Source organism: Staurois parvus, unplaced genomic scaffold (genome assembly GCF_062004578.1).
Source record: "Staurois parvus isolate SC_StPar_1 unplaced genomic scaffold, SC_StPar_1.0 ptg003353l, whole genome shotgun sequence".
Classification (NCBI taxonomy): Eukaryota; Metazoa; Chordata; class Amphibia; order Anura; family Ranidae; genus Staurois; species Staurois parvus.
In genome coordinates, this window is record NW_028321149.1 from 60777 (window position 1) to 78698 (window position 17922).

The 17922-nt window shown below is 46.5% G+C and overlaps 2 protein-coding genes across 2 annotated transcripts in view; one reads left to right on the forward strand and one right to left on the reverse strand.

The window, feature by feature from the left end:
• LOC149428288 (PH domain leucine-rich repeat-containing protein phosphatase 2-like) overlaps positions 1-13881 on the forward strand; it is a 69356-nt gene extending 55475 nt beyond the window's left edge. The window contains exon 19 of the mRNA XM_089667542.1: positions 440-13881. Within this exon, the coding sequence (XP_089523668.1) occupies positions 440-1546 (1107 nt within the window). The 3' untranslated portion in view covers positions 1547-13881. The remainder of the gene's footprint in view (positions 1-439) is intronic.
• LOC149428289 (uncharacterized) overlaps positions 13653-17922 on the reverse strand; it is a 29061-nt gene continuing 24791 nt past the window's right edge. Inside the window, exon 4 of the mRNA XM_089667544.1 lies at positions 13653-17574. Within this exon, the coding sequence (XP_089523670.1) occupies positions 17003-17574 (572 nt within the window). The 3' untranslated portion in view covers positions 13653-17002. The remainder of the gene's footprint in view (positions 17575-17922) is intronic.

Sequence of the window (17922 nt, forward strand, 5' to 3'; positions counted from 1 at the left end):
TGTTCCAATCCCCTCCAAATCACTGGATTCGGGTGTTCCAATCCCCTCCAAATCACTGGATTCGGGTGTTCCAATCCCCTCCAAATCACTGGATTCGGGTGTTCCAATCCCCTCCAAATCACTGGATTCGGGTGTTCCAATCCCCTCCAAATCACTGGATTCGGGTGTTCCAATCCCCTCCAAATCACTGAATTCAGGTGCTCCAGGTGTTTATTTTCAAAAAATAAAAAATGAACCTTTAAAAACATTTTAACTTATAATATGCCTTAATTTTTTTATAAAGGAGATGAATTTCTTGAACCTTGAGATTGATACTTTGTAGACATTTCCTTCATTTCACGATCTGAAGACATCCGATTAGGAATTTGGTTCTCATGTATAAGAGACGATTATTTCTTCCCTCCGCTTACCCGCCCTTTTACCTGTTCTTGTCTTGCAGGACAACAAGGTGAATGGTGTCACCTGCTGTACCCGTCTGCTGGGCTGCACCTATCTACATCCGTGGGTGCTCCCTGACCCTCATATCACCACGCTCCCACTGACTGTGCAGGATGAGATGTTAATCCTGGGGAGCAAAGCACTGTGGGAATACGTACCAGCAACAGAGGCCGTCCAAACCGTCCGCCACCTTCCCGATCCTCTGGCTGCCGCCAAGAAGCTCTGTACTTTGGCGCAAAGCTATGGCTGCCAGGACAACGTAGCCGCCTTGGTGGTGTGTCTCAACATTGGAGAAGACACCTGCACTTGTGAGATGCACACGTTGACGTTGCCTAATCCGTCCGGTTTATCCTCCGCAGTGACGACAAAAGAGTCCCCCGACTCGGTCACGCCGTCCTCCAGCAGCGGCATCGCCTCTGAATTCAGCAGCGAAATGTCCGTGTCGGAGGTGAGTAGTGAAGTTGGATCTACAGCTTCAGATGAGCACGCCATAGCCAGCCTAGAAGGAGGTCTCATCCTACGTCCCGAGCGGAGGTGCAGCTTGCACCCCGTTCCCTCCGCCAGCACTTTTCAGCGGCAGCCATCTTGCGCTACCTTCTCCAGCAACCAGTCCGAGAACGGCCTAGACAGTGACGATGAGCTGCAGGCCGAAGGCCTCATTATGGGCAGCCGGCTGGAGGTGGAGGTGGACATTCACTGCAGCAGGCAACATTCCCCAGAACCTTCAGGTATCGGCACTTTCCAGAGCCTAGAGGAGGACGGTTGTGGAATTTCCATGCAGATCCTGCAACAGAACACCATAAACCACAACCCGAGCCAAGAGAAGGACGAACTGCCTTCCTCGATGTCTGGGCTGAGTTTATATAAGAAGAAGCACTCCAACGGCTCTGTGGTGCCGCTCGAAGAAATGCTTAACCTCATCGAGGTCGCTTCTGAAGCTCCAAAGAGAAAAACTGGCTATTTTTCTGCTCCTTCCCAGCTGGAACCCGAGGACCAGTTTGTGGTTCCTCCACACTTGGAAAATGAGGTGAGGGAGCAGCTGAACGATCTGGAATCTGCAGCAGAAGACAGAGTCCACGCCCCCGAGGAGTTCGACACTGCCTTGTGACGTCACGGAAACCCCAGGATCAGTTGTCTACGTGATCCCACAAATTGCACATTTTACAACCTAAATATTGCCAGTTTGAACAAACAACAAAAAAACACGTTCTTACTACTGAACCTTTTGTTAAGAAAGGTGCGACTTTTTTTTTTCTGTGAAACGATGAAAACGCTCATTTAACCTTTACATGGTTGAGGGATCTGCCAATCACAGCATACCTCTCAAATCCACCTCCCCTCCCCCACCCACCACCCTTTTAACACCAAATGTTTTGTTTAGCTTTTTATTTTTTGTGCATTTAATTTATTAACGCGTTTTAAATTCCTGGTTGTTGAGCCAATGAACAAATGTGAATCAAATCCAAATATTTATATTTTGAACTAAGTGGATCTCTGCTGAAGCGATGACACCCTCAACCATGGCTTGGTCCTTGGGATGCGTCCTGAAGCCCTTTTGCCTTCACTGGTGTATTATAGGAAGATGGTTCTTAAAGGGGACCCATCGTCTTAGCTCTTCTGATTTTTGTTATATTTTTAGCCTCTTCCAGAAACACATTCGGACAAATTGTTTCTTTAGACCAAATAAGTTATATCCGTGCTCTGAAACTCAAAGGAAATGTCCAACGGCCTCTCCATAGCATCTGGATGTGAAGTATATCCAAAGCCAAAATGTTTCCTTTATTTTGGATAGAGTGGGGTACGGTTAATTGTATTTCCACTTTTGAAGCCGAATTGGGATTGCACCTGCATTATATCTGTTACATGTCCCCATTCACAAAGCAGAGCTTAAAAAGAATATTTAAAAATAGCAGAAACATCACCTCCTGCGCTCTAGGACTCAGAATAGGGGTGGAAGGGAACATTGGCAAAGTTTGAGAAATTGTGACCACCAATGCATGGAAGGTTGTGCAGCTCTAGAACAAGGCTGGGGAAGCCCGACCAATACTGTCAAGTGAAACAAAAAGAGAGCGCACCAACCTTGCACATTATCTCAGTAAAACTAAGAATAAATAATGTGTACGTCGACTTTACAGCTGGTAATGAAATCTGCCAGCACAGATTCGTCAACTTTACAGCTGATAATGAAATCTGCCAGCATAGATTGGTCAGCTTTACAGCTGATAATGAAATCTGCCAGCACAGATTTGTCGGCTTTACAGCTGATAATGAAATCTGCCAGCACAGATTTGTCAGCTTTACAGCTGATAATGAAATCTGCCAGCACAGATTCGTCAGCTTTACAGCTGATAATGAAATCTGCCAGCACAGATTCGTCAACTTTGCAGCTGATAATGAAATCTGCCAGCATGGATTGGTCAGCTTTACAGCTGATAATGAATCTGCCAGCACAGATTCGTCAACTTTGCAGCTGATAATGAAATCTGCCAGCATGGATTGGTCAGCTTTACAGCTGATAATGAATCTGCCAGCACAGATTCGTCAACTTTACAGCTGATAATGAAATCTGCCAGCACAGATGCGTCAACTTTACAGCTGATAATGAAATCTGCCAGCATAGATTGGTCAGCTTTACAGCTGATAATGAAATCTGCCAGCACAGATTCGTCGACTTTACAGCTGATAATGAAATCTGCCAGCACAGATTCATCAACTTTACAGCTGATAATGACAGCGCAGATTCGGTTAATTATGAGCTTTTAGAACCACTTTAATCTTTTTTTTTTTTTTTTAAAGAATAAATAATGTGTAAATAATAAATCATCTTTGTGCAGCATCCTCAGCCTCCCGAAATACTCACCTAAGCCCCCCTCTTGATCCGGTGATGTGCACTGGAGTCTTGGCTATCCCTGCACTCCCTCTTCTCATTGGCTGAGACGGAAGCGGGAGCCGTTGGTGCCCACTGCTGTCAATCACAGCCAATGACAAGAGAGAGGGGGTGGGGCTGAGTCGTGGCTCTGTGTGTCAATGGACACACGGAGCAACGGGTGCCCCCATAGCAAGCTGCTTGCTTTGGGGGCACCCAACAGGAGGAAGGGCCCAGGAGCAACAGCGGGGGACCCAAGAAGAGGAGGATCTGGGCTGCTCTGTGCAAAACCATTACACAGAGCAGGTAAATATAGACATGTTTTGTTGTTTTTTCTTAAAAAAAAAAAAACAAACCTTTAGAGTGACTTTTTGATCTCCAGGCTTGGGTAGGACAGTGTATGTTAATGCACCTAAAAAAAAAAAAAGGCCCCCCAGTGCTTTAAAGAGACGACTAGAAATATATTTTTTCGGTATGTTGTGTGAATGGGAACATGAAACAAACATACTAAGGAGGCTCTGAAATTTGACTTGAAAGGTGAAAATGCACTTTAAATCCACTGCCTGTTTTTTATGTCCCATGTGTCCCATTGGAGAGATTTACCGTAAAGTGGATGTAAACCCTTCCATATCCCCAGTGAAGTGACCGGCCTCAGATGATACACAGAGAATCAAATCTGCCTACATAATTTGTACCTCTTTATCTGCAGTCTTCTCTGCTCTACAGCCCTCCAATTTATACAGCGTGTTTGAGCTTTCACAAAGCAGGGGGGTGGGGAGCTGAATTTACACTCTGCAGAGCTCAGTGAGAGCTGATTGGAGGAAACGGACATACCCCCTTCACACATGAATAGAGCTGAGGCTATCAATCACTGGCTGTGTGCTAGAGCTCCCTCCCCTGTCACCATTTTATCTCTTGGTGTCAGGAAAATCTTTCAGAAACAACTGGTGCAGATAGCATAGAATGGATGGAGCAGACAGAAATGACAGTGCTCTGGACTGAGACAAGTACACACTATAGAGGGGTGTGCTCTGTTCATATTTCATGTCTGAGGTTTACAACCACTTTAACTTCCTATCCTGTAGACACAACAGGATGTGAAAGGAAAGTTTTTGAATCTTCCTTTTTATTCTCAGTGGCAATGATCACCAAGACGAATAGAGAGAGTAAATCTTCACAGGGGGGACATGGACATCAATCAAAGGCAGCAAGAGGGTCAAACTCTTCCCTACTCTTATCCAAAACTAAAAAAAAAAAAAAAACAAATTTGGCTTTGGAAACAAAATGTAAAAATAACGAATTCCTTCGTTCTGGGAGTTGGGTCAGGTTTGGACCTCTATCAGAGCTTAGTTTGGTGCACAACCTGAGCTGGGAGGTCTCCCGTTATTGGTCTTTGCTAGAGCAGGGATCTCCAAACTGCGGCCCATGGGCCACATGCAGTCCTTTGCTTGCTCTATATCTGGCCCCTCGGGCACTATTATTCCCACTGGTACCAATGATGGAGCACAATTCCTCCCCCTACTGACCACGGGTAATATTTTTACTCCCACCAACCCCCAAGGCTGAGGCGTCGTTTACTCCCACTGATGCCAGGACATTTTCTACTTCCATTGGTCAGAATCCGGCCCCCCCCTAAAGTCTAAACAGGCCCTTTGCTGAAAAAGTTCTGAGACCCCTGCACTAGAGGGTGCATAATACAGTATTTCTTAACCCGCATCCTCTGGTGGATTCTCCGTAGGAACATCTTGAGCACGTAGGGTGGCGACGGCAGTAACTTGTCCGAAAGGATCATTTCCACATATCACTGCCAGGCCTGGATTTTTGAGGTCCCTTTGCCACAGTCTGGGACAGCCGTGTTCCCAACACTAAATGTCCCAGAAATATGATATCGCAGTTGGTTCTGTTCACCCAAGATCCAGAAGTTGGTCGTGAACGATCACTTCCACTTCAATCAACACTGATCAAGCCAAAACGGGCCGACACATTGGAATCCTGCACTTTCCCAAGTCACCCAACGCCTAAAGCACTGGGCTGTTCAAATTTGAATTCCCAGAAGTCAGTGCTTCACAATTTGACTTGGCCGTGATTGCTAAACCCTAAATTGGTGGAGGACTTCAGAAGGCAGTGGTTGAGCAGAAGGGCGGATGTGACCAAGCATGGTTGACCTAAGCTCCCCCCTTTTTGGGGGCTTCTTAATAAGCTACGAACAAGGGACATTTCATAAACTTTTCTAAGGTTCACGTTGACCGAGGCGCTCGCCTCGATTATTTTCTCTAAGAGAACAGAGACGTTAGTGATCTGCTGCATCAAAGCCGCTTATCTCTTAAGCACTTTTAAATGAATTTTATTTTTTTCCCCCCCCCCCCATTATTGTAAAGGCAGCAAACGGGGAAAACCGTATCGCAACAGCCGAGAACATTCAAAGGTTTGGCTTCTGTGTACATTCCTGGTGAAGCTGTAACGATCGATACGAGCGTTACTTTCTAAAGTGTTTGAATTGTATGAATATCTGATTTACCTGAAGATAGTTTTTAAAGTTCTGTTGGGGGAGGAGTCACAAACTTGACAAAAGATAAATTATCAAAAAGGATTTGTGGAGAAAGAGGTCAACTCTTCTTTCCTTGACCCAGAACACTTCAGAAGAAAAGGTAACGAGGTCTTTTTAGCTCTAGATGCACTTTTTCCTGTCGTTGCCCGAAGACGGCAAAGAGTCAGATGATGTAAGCGGAAACCTTTGCCGTGGACGGGGCCTTCTCCGTTGGTGATATTGCTATGAATTTGTCCAAGCTGCACTAAATGCTCGATATGTATGGCTGTCTCTGCTGATCACTTGGACTATAATCGGCTTTTCTTTTCATGTAGAATTTCAGATTTATGCACAGATACTTGGTGGGGGGGGGGTGAATGTTGTACAATGAGTGGACTTCTGGTCTGTGTGAGTAGTGGGGTGGGTTAGCGTAGCAGTTTTAGGTATAGTGTGTTATCAGTTGACCTGTCAATGGGACGAAAGTGACTCTTACAAGCAAGGCATGGAAAGACCGCATCATGACCAAGCTTTAAAAATGAAAATCTGACTTTATCTTGGGCAATAAAAGCTGAGCATATTACAAAAAATACATCATCAGAAGTCCCCTTCAGAAAAATCACATGTAAACAATGATCTGTAGATGTCGAGATCTAAGCAGCTGAAGTTCTGTGTAGATCATGGACCTCCTGATAATCTCAAGCTTGGTTCCCCTCCTGAAGTTCTGTGTAGATCTTTGCCCTCCTGTTAAACTCAAGCTTGTTTCCCCTCCTGAAGTTCTGTGTAGATCTTTGCCCTCCTGTTAAACTCAAGCTTGTTTCCCCTCCTGAAGTTCTGTCTGAATCTCGTCCCTTCTTTTAATCTCAAGCTTATTTCCCCTCCTGACGTTCCGTGTGGATCTTGGCCCTCCTGGTAATCTCAAGCTTGGTTTCCCTCCTGAAGTTCTGTGTCGATCTTGGCTTTCCTATTCAACTCAAGCTTGGTACCCTTCCTGAGGTTCTGTGTAGATCTTGGCCCTTCTGTTAAGCTTGGTTCCCCTCCTGAAGTTCTGTGTGGATCTTGGCCCTCCTGTTAATCTCAAGCTTGGTTTCCCTCCTGAAGTTCTGTGTTGATCTTGGCTTTCCTATTCAACTCAAGCTTGGTACCCTTCCTGAGGTTCTGTGTAGATCTTGGCCCTTCTGTTAAGCTTGGTTCCCCTCCTGAAGTTCTGTGTGGATCTTGGCCCTCCTGTTAATCTCAAGCTTGGTTCCCCTCCTGAAGTTCTGTGTGGATCTTGGCCCTCCTGTTAATCTCAAGCTTCGTTCCCCTCCTGACGTTCTGTGTGGATCTTGGCCCTCCTGTTAATCTCAAGCTTCGTTCCCCTCCTGACGTTCTGTGTGGATCTTGTCCCTCCTGGTAATCTCAAGCTTGGTTCCCCTCCTGAAGTTCTGTGTAGATCTTGGCTCTTCTATTCAACTCAAGCTTGGTAGCCATCCTAAGGTTCTATGTAGATCTTGGCCCTCCTATTCAACTTGTGCTTGGTTCCCTTTCTGATACTCTGTGTAGATCTTGACCCTCCTGTTAAGCTTGGTTCCCCTCCTGAAGTTCTGTGTTGATCTTGGCCCTCCTGTTAAGCTTGGTTCCCCTCCTGAAGTTCTATGTGGATCTTGGCCCTTCTGTTAATCTCAAGCTTGGTTCCCCTCCTGAAGTTCTGTGTAGATCTTGGCTCTCCTATTCAACTCCAGCTTGGTTCCCTTCCTGAGGTTCTGTGTAGATCTTGGCCCTCCTATTTATCTCAAGCTTGGTTCCCTTCCTTATTTTCTTTATGTAGATCTTGGCCCTCCAATTAAGCTTAGTTTCCCCCCTGAAGTTCTATGTAGATCCTGACCCTCCTGTTAAACTCAAGCTTGGTTGCCTTCCTGAACCTCTATATTGGTCCTTTACTGTGATAGCTAGCTTCACCTGTAGGGATCCTAGTCCGAACCCCCTTGGGCAATCCTGCCAGGAAGCTGTCACTGTACTGTCCAATCATAAACGGCTGCAGCCTCATCTAAACATGCCCCTTGTATTCATGTTTCTGCGTGGTGGGGGAATATTTTGACCACTTATGATTGGACAGCTTCTGGCAGGATCACTCAGGCAGGTTTGGAGTGGAATCCGGAACATGCCTGAGCTTATCCCTGCTCAGAAAACCTGGCAATGTCCTTACATTTTACCAGATTAGTTGAGATCTGCATGTGACTTTAGCTGCCTATATATCTCCATCTACTGATGGTTTTGTCAGGTGACATTCACTAAACGTAAACTCCGCTAATGCTTTATTTTTTTATTAAACTAACTCGCCCAGGTTTTGATTTTAAGGAAACCTGTACCTGACAATGTACGGAGCCACGCCCACATTTGGGAGTGATAGTAGTCTAGTGGTCATGCTGATCTGTTTGCATCAATACTTTGAGAACAAGCGTGCAGATAGGGAAAGTTGAAACTCTTGACCTGCATACTTGTTTTGTGTCCCATAGCTATAAGCGAACACTGAATGCTGATTGGCCTGGTTTGAATTGCGATTTGTCTGTGGAGTGTGATGTGTAGAATTTTACAGCTGGCTGACCTGGTGCGCTTGCCCACGTTGACCCCTCCCGAATTCTTGACGCTACCCTTCGGGCCATTTGTGCGCTACCATATTTGGTTGTCCTGGGTTGTAAAAACAACCCCCATAGAATCCTATTTTCTATATAATGGATTTGGCTTTCAAAACATGGACAGTTGGGGTGTACACTGTAATGCCAAACGTTTGTGGAACTCAACCGTCACACAGTGACCTCGAAGGCAAAGAGTTTGTGAACATCCCTCCGAATTGTTGGGTTAGGGGTTTCCAACCAAGTGCACTGTTCATTTTCTAAAATGTTTTTGTATGCTGTTGCATTAAGTGCTATTCCCCCTTGTGGTGTGGAGGACCTCGAGAGTCCCGTGCAGAGCCTTCACCTCAACCCTACTGAACATCTTTGGAAAAAGGGGTTGGCTGGAGGACTCTTACTATATTAATGCTCATAGTTTTGTAATGGAAAGTCCAACAAGCTCACATAGGCTTGAGGTTCAGGTGTTTACAAACCTTTGGCCATCTAGCGTACCTCCAATGCGATATTCTTGGTGCATCCAGTCATTCAGGGTAGTTTTCTTTTTGTTTTCCAAGGTTTTCTGATTTAACATATCTTTTACGCAACCAGTTTGATAGAAGGGATGAAATATTTTGTATACTTGTACTTTACTTGCCAAATATTTCATATATGCAGACATTTGGTCTCCTGTTAGAGCCTTTTAGGTTTTGTACACACGGGTCTCAGCTTGTTTAAGAGCCTACTGTGTACGGCAAGCTTTGGCACAACTTTCGGCAAGCTTTGACACAACTTTCGGCAAGCTTTGACACAACTTTCGGCAAGCTTTGACACAACTTTCGGCAAGCTTTGACACAACTTTCGGCAAGCTTTCCCCAACTTTCGGCAAGCTTTGACACAACTTTCGGCAAGCTTTGACACAACGTTCGGCAAGCTTTGACACAACGTTCGGCAAGCTTTGACACAACGTTCGGCAAGCTTTGACACAACGTTCGGCAAGCTTTGCCCAACTTTCGGCAAGCTTTGCCCAACGTTCGGCAAGCTTTGACACAACGTTCGGCAAGCTTTGACACAACGTTCGGCAAGCTTTGACACAACTTTCGGCAAGCTTTGACACAACTTTCGGCAAGCTTTGACACAACTTTCGGCAAGCTTTGACACAACTTTCGGCAAACTTTGAGGGCCTTTGTTGGGACCTTATGAAAAAAAACTATAAACCCAGTATGGAGATGGAAGTGCTGACTGTCACTTTAATATCACTTGGTTAAAAGACCTACAAAAGAGTCTTTATGTTCACCTGTCCCATCACCCCTTCCATTGGTCCTCTTGCAGAGCAACGGCCCTTTTCACATTGGATTCATTCCTCTGAACACAGCTACATGATACATTCTGGCGTTTAGATCCGTACTTGAGAGCTGTGTTCAGGGCCCCGCAATGTATCAGTGCTTTTCCCGTAATGCACGTAAATGCTTGTTCTAACGCTTGCATGCATACAAATGTTCTCTATGGGCTCTAAGAGCTGCCTGCGTACTAGCAACGGAGGATGCTAGCTAGTAATATTTGCATGCATCGTAAGAACAGAGCCCGCTATGCGGCGATGGCCGCCTGCATCCTAGCAACAAAGGTCACTAGGCAGTTTCCTTGCTACAAAGAACACTAGGCAGAAGGAACTAGGAAGCAGGTAGCCCGAGCTGTCTAGTGTCTGTTGCTAGGATGCAGATGGCTCCAAATAAATTAGCAACCTTCATTGCTAGGATGCAGGTGGCTCAAACCAACTTGTATCCTTTGTTGCTAGGATACAGGTGGCTCTCACCGACTAGCATCCTTCTTTGCTAGGATGCAGGTGCCTTTGACTAGAATCCTTTGTTGCTAGGATGCAGGTGGCTCTAACCAACTAGCATCCTTTGTTACTGGGATGCAGGCAGCTCTGACTAGCATCCTTCTTTGCTAGGATGCAGGTGGCTCTAACCAACTAGCATCCTTCTTTGCTAGGATGCAGGTGGCTCTAACTGACTAGCATCCTTTGTTGCTAAGATGCAGGTAGCTCTAACTGACTAGCATCCTTCGTTGCTAGGATGCAGGTGACTCCTGACCGACTTGTGTCCTTCTTGCTAGGATGCAGGTGGCTCTGACTGACTAGCATCCTTTGCTGCTAGGATGCAGGCAGCTCTAACTGACTAGCATCCTTCGTTGCTAGGATGCAGGTGACTCTTGACCGACTAGTGTCCTTCGTTGCTAGGATGCAGGCAGCTCAAGCCGCCTAGTGTCCTGCAACCAAGAGTGCGCATTTGCGCTGTACACTTGTATGCATGCAAACGTTACAAAAATGTTTACATACAGACATGTCCATCCGCCTTTGTGCATGAGGCTTGAGCTACCTCATTAGGCAGCAAGAGCTCAACCAGGAGCCAAATCTCAGCAGTGGCAGATCATCACTGAACAGACGGATCAAAGGGCCTCCTATGCAGTGGGTGACGTACCCTGACTCAATGTCTCCTGACCACACTAGGCTCCAGCGGTCCAAGATGCCCATGCATGCTACTCGTTTAGCTTTGTTTATAGGCAGCCAATTGTCGCATTCGTTTTGGCAGTCAATCAGCAGCTGCAGCAATTAATCGCTGGTGATTTGAGGTGCAGGAGAGAGCAGATAAATATCTTCTGAGTAGCTCTGACCCAAGGGTGGACTGACAACTCGTGGGGCCCCCGGGCAATAGGGGATCATGGGGCCCCTGTTTCCTTGCCCACACTCAAAAAAAGCCTATAAAAGGTACCAGGGGCATTTCATGGGGCCCCCTACTGACCCTGGGCCCTCGGGCACTGACCGAGTGCTCGAATGGTCGGTCTGCCCCTGCTCTGACCTATTGAAGGACCTTCGTTCAGGTGGTAGAAGTGTATGCCTTGGCATCATGTGACCTATATCTCTGCGATATTCACACATTTCCCCACCATGAACTCTTAAAGGGTAACTCCACTGTTGTTGAGAAAAAAAATACAAAAAACATTCCCCTCTGGATGATCTGTGTTCATTGCAGAGATTTGTGAGAAACTTTGTTGCAGATTCCTCCCTTTTGTTACTTTAAATGTGAATGTGAGCGACTTTAGTGCACACGGGAGGTTTTTTTTTTTTTTTTTACAGGGGCTGTTTTTGGCTTTTGGTGGGTTTTTTTTCTACAGCCAGTACACTCCCCAGCATGTTCTCCTGTCTCTGTGCACACATTGGCTGTAGTCAGCGTTTTGGCTGTAGTCAGCGCTGTAACGCGGCAAACCAGGGGTTTTGGACTTTTTTTTGAGCAAAAAAAAAAACCAAAACTTTTTTGGGGTTAAAAAAAAAATATTTTAGTAAAAAACATTTTGAGGGGGGTACAATTGTTTTGGGTAAAAATGTTTTTTGGGTGAAAAAAAATTTTTTTTTTGGTAAAAAAAAAAAAAAAATTGGTAAAAAAGAATTTTTGGGTAAAAAAAAAAAAACCCGCTAAAAACTGCAAACACGAAAAAATGCAGCTAGACGCTAATGCAAAAATGCTGACTCGCGTTTTACACAGCGTTCTTAAAACACTATGGAGCCCTATACTGATCAATCAGCTGCTGCACCTGCAGGGCTCTGAGGAAAGCGTCGGGGTCTGCATCCCTTTAGACTTTATTTCCCTTTTGGGGGTAAAAAAAAATTTTTTTTTTTTTTTTTTGCAGGGGATGCCCAAAATCCAACTTGTATCTTACACCCCGATTACACCGATCCTGACTTTGAAATTGTGCGACTTAGTGATTTCAAAGTCCGATGACATGCCGATAACGTGCGATTTGCAAGATATTTGAAACGGATGTCTGAAAATCGCACCCGAAGCAGCGCATGCACTACTTTAGAAACCGGCGTGGCTCTGACCAAGGTGGAACTGCACCGATATGACTGCGGCAATTGTGGCTATCAGCGTGCGACTTGGCATGCGATTTGAAAGTCGTATGGAATGCAAATCGCACCTGGTGTGACCGGGGACTTCTGGGAAAATCAGTGAGCCAATCACACAGGAGATGACATTTCTGAGGGTGCGTTCTGTATATCATCTGTATCCAGAACACCTCCAGGCGGCCATATTGCATTTTACAGACAATTCCATCTCTGCAGTTTGAAAAGGAAAGGTGATTTTTGATGACATGCAATTGCAATATGACTTGTGTAGCATTTTTATACCTCATACGATTTTTTTATCCCTGCAAAAGTGGAGTTACCCTTTAAAAACGCTTAAAAATCCTGGAAATCCAGTGAGCTCCTTCAGCTGAGCACCACTGACATCCCAGTCAGCACTATCAGCCCTGGCCAGTTGTTCCCTGCTGAACTACAGAACTCCTCCCTCATATATTATAGAGATAAAGAGAGGGGGGAGCAGGGGCGGACTGACCATTTGGAAACTAGGGGGCCCCATGAGATGCCCCTGGTACCTTTTTCATAGGCTTTTTTTGAGTTTGGGCAAGGACACAGGGGCCCCATTATCCCCTATTGCCCGGGGGCCCCATGAGTTGTCAGTCCGCCCCTGGGGGGGGAGTGATGTAGTCCAGCTGTGGCGATCTGCCTGCGTAGCTCCGGTCTTGCATGCGTACAATTCCCAGGCAGCTTTGCTTTACTCCTCCCAAGCAAGAAAGTGCGCACTTTATCAAGATGGCGGTACGGGAGATGCAGTCGCTGATTCTTTGGAAAACTTTTATTTGCCGTGTTTAAAAAAAAACGTAAAAAAAAAATCACCAAAAAAAATGTATTCTGCAGTTTCTTGTTTTGCACAATGGATAAATGAATAAGCTATGTCACAAGGGGACAGGTCCTCTTGAAATCGGCGCGCACGTGTTTGGAGAGAGCTCGCGGCCGCGTACCAGAAATGCGGCGAGAGGTTTCCTATTGCATGTAACACGGAAGCGGATTTCTGTACGGCGTGTGAAAGCTGTTCCGTGTAGAACACAATGTTCCGTGTAGCACTGAATCTTGAATTTCCCAATGCACTGCAGCGTGTGTCAATGTACGTTGTTTTTTTGTTTTTTTGTTTGTTTTTTGTGCTACGAAGCATCCAGATCCCTGCTGAATCTATGAACAATGAACATTCGATGACGGGTTGCTCATAAAAGAAATGGAGTATGGTTCTCTGAAGAAGCCTGCTCCGCGGGGGCGGTGCTTGGACCATGACCCAATCATAGCAGCTGTGACACTGCCCCATCGGGGAAGCCAAAGAAGTGAGAGCCTCTAAAGCCATTATTTGTACATTTTATTTTAGCAAAAGCAATAAATGTGTATATATGTACAAGTTTTGATTTTTAGGCTTTGCTGGTCTAGAAAATAAAAAAAACACAAAAAAAAAACCAAACCCGCCCAAGAGGTTCCCTGAATTGTTATTCCCGTGCTGCCCTTCCTAGGAGCCCATGCTGATTATTCCGTTCTGAAATTCCTAATTTATGTTTAAATTAAAAATGAACCTGATGCACGTTGTGTTCCTTTTCATTTTTATTGCCTTTTTTTTTTCTATGTAGTGCAGTTAGAGACAATTATTTGCTGAGGCCAAAGGCTATGAGTGCAGTGCAGTGGTCCCTATCAACCAATCAGAAGTCTTCTTTGTTTGACAGCGGTTCTTTAATAATTAGTACAATCCAGTTGATGGGGTAAAGGACTTTCCCGGCACCGACAAGGCAGCGTAGCACCACATGGTGCCATGGATAGGTGCCAGGAAGGGAGCTTTACGGTTAGAATTTGATACAATTTTCTGCTATAACTAGTGTGCATTTAAAGGGCCAGTTCACCTATTCAGAAAAAATTTTTAAAGGTGAAGTAAAAACTAATTGTTTTTGTAGAGCTTTTTTGGAGTGTTTTTCCAGCAGAAAAAAAGCTAAACGCTCCAAACGTCTTTTTTCTACATCTACTGTAAAAGCGCAAACACTCCTAAAACTGCTAATGTGCGCGGAGCATTAATGTGATGTGAGATCAGTCTCTTGTGATCCCCTTAACACGCGAGTGTCATAGTGACCCAACATTCACTATATTCTCTCCTCGGACCCCGCGTTCACTATAGCCGTTGTCCCCGGACCCCGCACTCACTATATTCTCTCCCCAGACCCCGCATTTACTATATTCTCTCTCCTCACACCCCGCGTTTACTATATTCTCTCTTCTCGCACCCCGCGTTCACTACGTCCGCTCTCCCCGGACCCCGCGTTCACTGCGTCCGCTCTCCCCGGACCCTGCGTTCACTGCGTCCGCGCCCTCCCCGGACCCCGCGTTCACGCCGTCCCCGGACCCCGCATTCACTGCGTCCGCGCCGTCCCCCGCGTTCAATGCATCCGCGCCATCCCCCGGACCCTGCGTTCACTGCATCCGCGCCATCCCCGGACCCCGCGTTCAGTGCGTCCGCTCTCCCCGGACCTTGCGCTCACTACGTCCGCTCTCCCCGGACTCCGCGTTCACTATGTCCGCGGACCCAGCATTCACTTCTATCAGTGTCCAGCAGAGCACTGGTTATTCTTGGAGGAGGAAGTGTCATTCATCTCTGACTGTCCTATGAGGCTGCAAGACCCCTGGACAGCGCTGATTGGTCTACACCCTCCCAAAGAAAAAACCTCTAGCAATACACACCAAACTGAGCATGTGCAGAGTGCCTCCTCGAGCTCTGTTCTATCAGGTGGATTGGGGGATGGTAGAAGGGGAGGATCAGAAAAGACAGGATCAAACAGCCTTTTTTACACAAAGTGGAGGATTAACCCCTTAGGTTCCACAGTGAGTATAACAAGAATGCTTTACTGCATCTACAGACTGATTGTACTGTTGGGGGTTTAGTAACACTTTAAATCAGCTGCTCGAAGTGCCTAAAAATTCAAAAAAGAATAGCTGCCCCCATCTCCCTGGGCGGGGACCACCACTGAGATGTAATGATAGATGATAATGGGATCCTCGGAGGGCCCATGTACACGAGGCCCATGTGTTTGCTGGGGTCAGCCACAAGTAGCATTGATACCATTTATTCTCCTTTAATAGTGAAATGTTTTAGGACTTTCAGAAATGAAACTTGAAGCAGAAAAGTGAAATTCAAATGTAAAGAACAGAAACAGATCATCAAAAGCAGCATTGCAGTCATTGGATCACGAGATTCCTTTGGGTCCTTACCGCCGATCTCCACTAGAAGGCGCATGGCACACGTTTGTGTGATGATGGCTCCTTGGAGGACTCGCTCGGGACAACAGTAGCTTGGCTGAAAAGTCAATCTTCAAAGAAATCTACAAATTTACTACGTTTCTGAGCTCACTTTTTTAGGAACCAGTCACATGACGGAGGCCAGCCTCTTGTTCCGAGGATCTTTGCCTTGTTCACCCTCCATTGGACGCAGGCCATACAGACCAAAGGCAGCCAGGAGCCAATCACTGCCGATGGCGTTGGAATGCTGCAGTGCCCTTCCCCCAACCACAGCCATCAGGCTCAGTACGCACCTAGAGATCCAATGGCGTTGATTAACAAAAGCCACGTAGGCCGTTTCATTAGCAAAGTGAATTTTCACCTAGCTAGAGAAATTTCCCTTAGCTCAGTGAGGTGAGGCTCTGTTGACTTCCCATCGTCTGATCACAGGCAAGCAAACATTCTGTGATTGGGTATTCTTTGTAAAGTGCATTTTCCCCCACCTGCCCTAAGCTAAGGGAAATTCCCTTGCAAAGTGAATAAGGTGAGGCTCTGTTGACTTCCCATCTTCTGATCACGGGCAAGCAAACGTTCTGTAAATGGGTATTCTTTGTAAAGCGCATTTTCCCCCCACCTGCCCTAATCTAAGGGAAATTCCCTTGCAAAGTGAATAAGGTGAGGCTCTGTTGACTTTCCATCGTCTGATCACGGGCAAACAAACATCTTGTGATTGGGTATTCTTTGTAAAGTGCATTTTCCCCCACCTGCCCTAATCTAAGGAAAATTCCCTTGCAAAGTGAATGAGGTGAGGCTCTGTTGACTTCCCATCGTCTGATCAGGGGCCAGCAAGCATTCTGTGATCGGGTATTCTTTGTAAAGTGCATTTTCCCCCACCTGCCCTAAGCTAAGGGAAATTTCCCTTGCAAAGTGAACGTGTTCTACTGCTTTAGTAAATCAACCCCAATGCAAGGGTCAGAACCGCCTTAGGAAATGTTGTGTGAATGAGCCGTTAATGCTCGTGTCTGATTGGATGAGGTGGAGATTGTGGTGTTATGCCCCTCCTCTCTGCCTCATCCACTCAGAGAATGTTATGTATTCATAAAAAACAACAACAAGGCATTCTGTGAATGGTGGAGGCGCCAAGCACATGACCCTCCCGCCCCTGTATGAGTGCAGATCAAGTGCTGTCATGGTGGCGTAGGCTTCTTTACAGGAGCCCCAGTGGCCTACTGGATGAGGTTGAGCCATGGTGGACCAATCTACTAGAAGTTTCCCACACCTATGAAATGTCACCATGATCTGATACGTCTTCGTATGCTGTGCCTTCTATCCATATTAAAGTATATAAACCCTTTATATAGGTATGGCTGCCCTGTCCATAGTCGTTGGGATCACCTCTGGGGCAGAAGTCGATTGACAGCTACCACCGGCATTGGCCTGCAGGGTTATTGCTGTAAGGATTTCCTCTCTCTGTAGGCCCGAATGGCCAACACGGCACTGACCCCATATAATATCACCAGTATGATGGCAAAGGTGGCTGCGCCTCCATCCGTGCCCGCCAGATCGCAGTTCATCCAAGTCAGGCCGTTCCTGGCGTACAGTCTCTCTCGCCTCTTGCACACGTCCGTGGCGTTGATCTGGAGGGCGAAGTGTAAAAACACCCCCACCGCAGCACAGTACCCAAGAGAGGCCACCACACTGAAAGCAGCCTCGATCACGAGCCACCTGCCGGAGAGGCGAAGCAGATGTTTGGATCCTGCGGCCAGGATGGCAAGTGTCAGAGTCCCCATCACCAGTGACACCGTCAGGCCACCGTAGAGCAAGGGGGCCCGCAGCAGCGAGAATTCCTGGTCCAGTTGACGCACCTGTTGGAGCTCCTGGCCCTCAAATGGGTAATACCCTCCTCCAAAGCCACCACTTGCCATGCCGGAGCTGAACCCGGAAAGGACGAAATAGGAGGAGATTATGCAAATCAGTACCAGAGCGTTGAGGGTCACCTCCAACATCTGCAGAACACCTGAGGTGAGACAGAAAGAAAAAGGCTAAGAAACCCGCTTTCCACGTCCTGCAGTAGGACGCCCATCCATGTGGGATGTGCGCAAAACTGCTTGCTGGACACTCGATATGAAAAGGCCAAGAAAGTAGACAGCAGGAAAAAGATATGTTGGATTTCAGCTAAATTGTACAGCAAAGCATTTCCAGAGGTCTTACAGCCGAAATCCATGTCCTGACCTACCGGGACCCCGCTGGTGAACTAGTCCGAAGCACCGGTCATGGGGTTTGTTTTTTGCAGGCTGCATTTAGAAGATGGCCCCGTTGGGGCATTTTCTACTCCCACAGTCCGTCCCCCTCAAAGTCTGAAGGA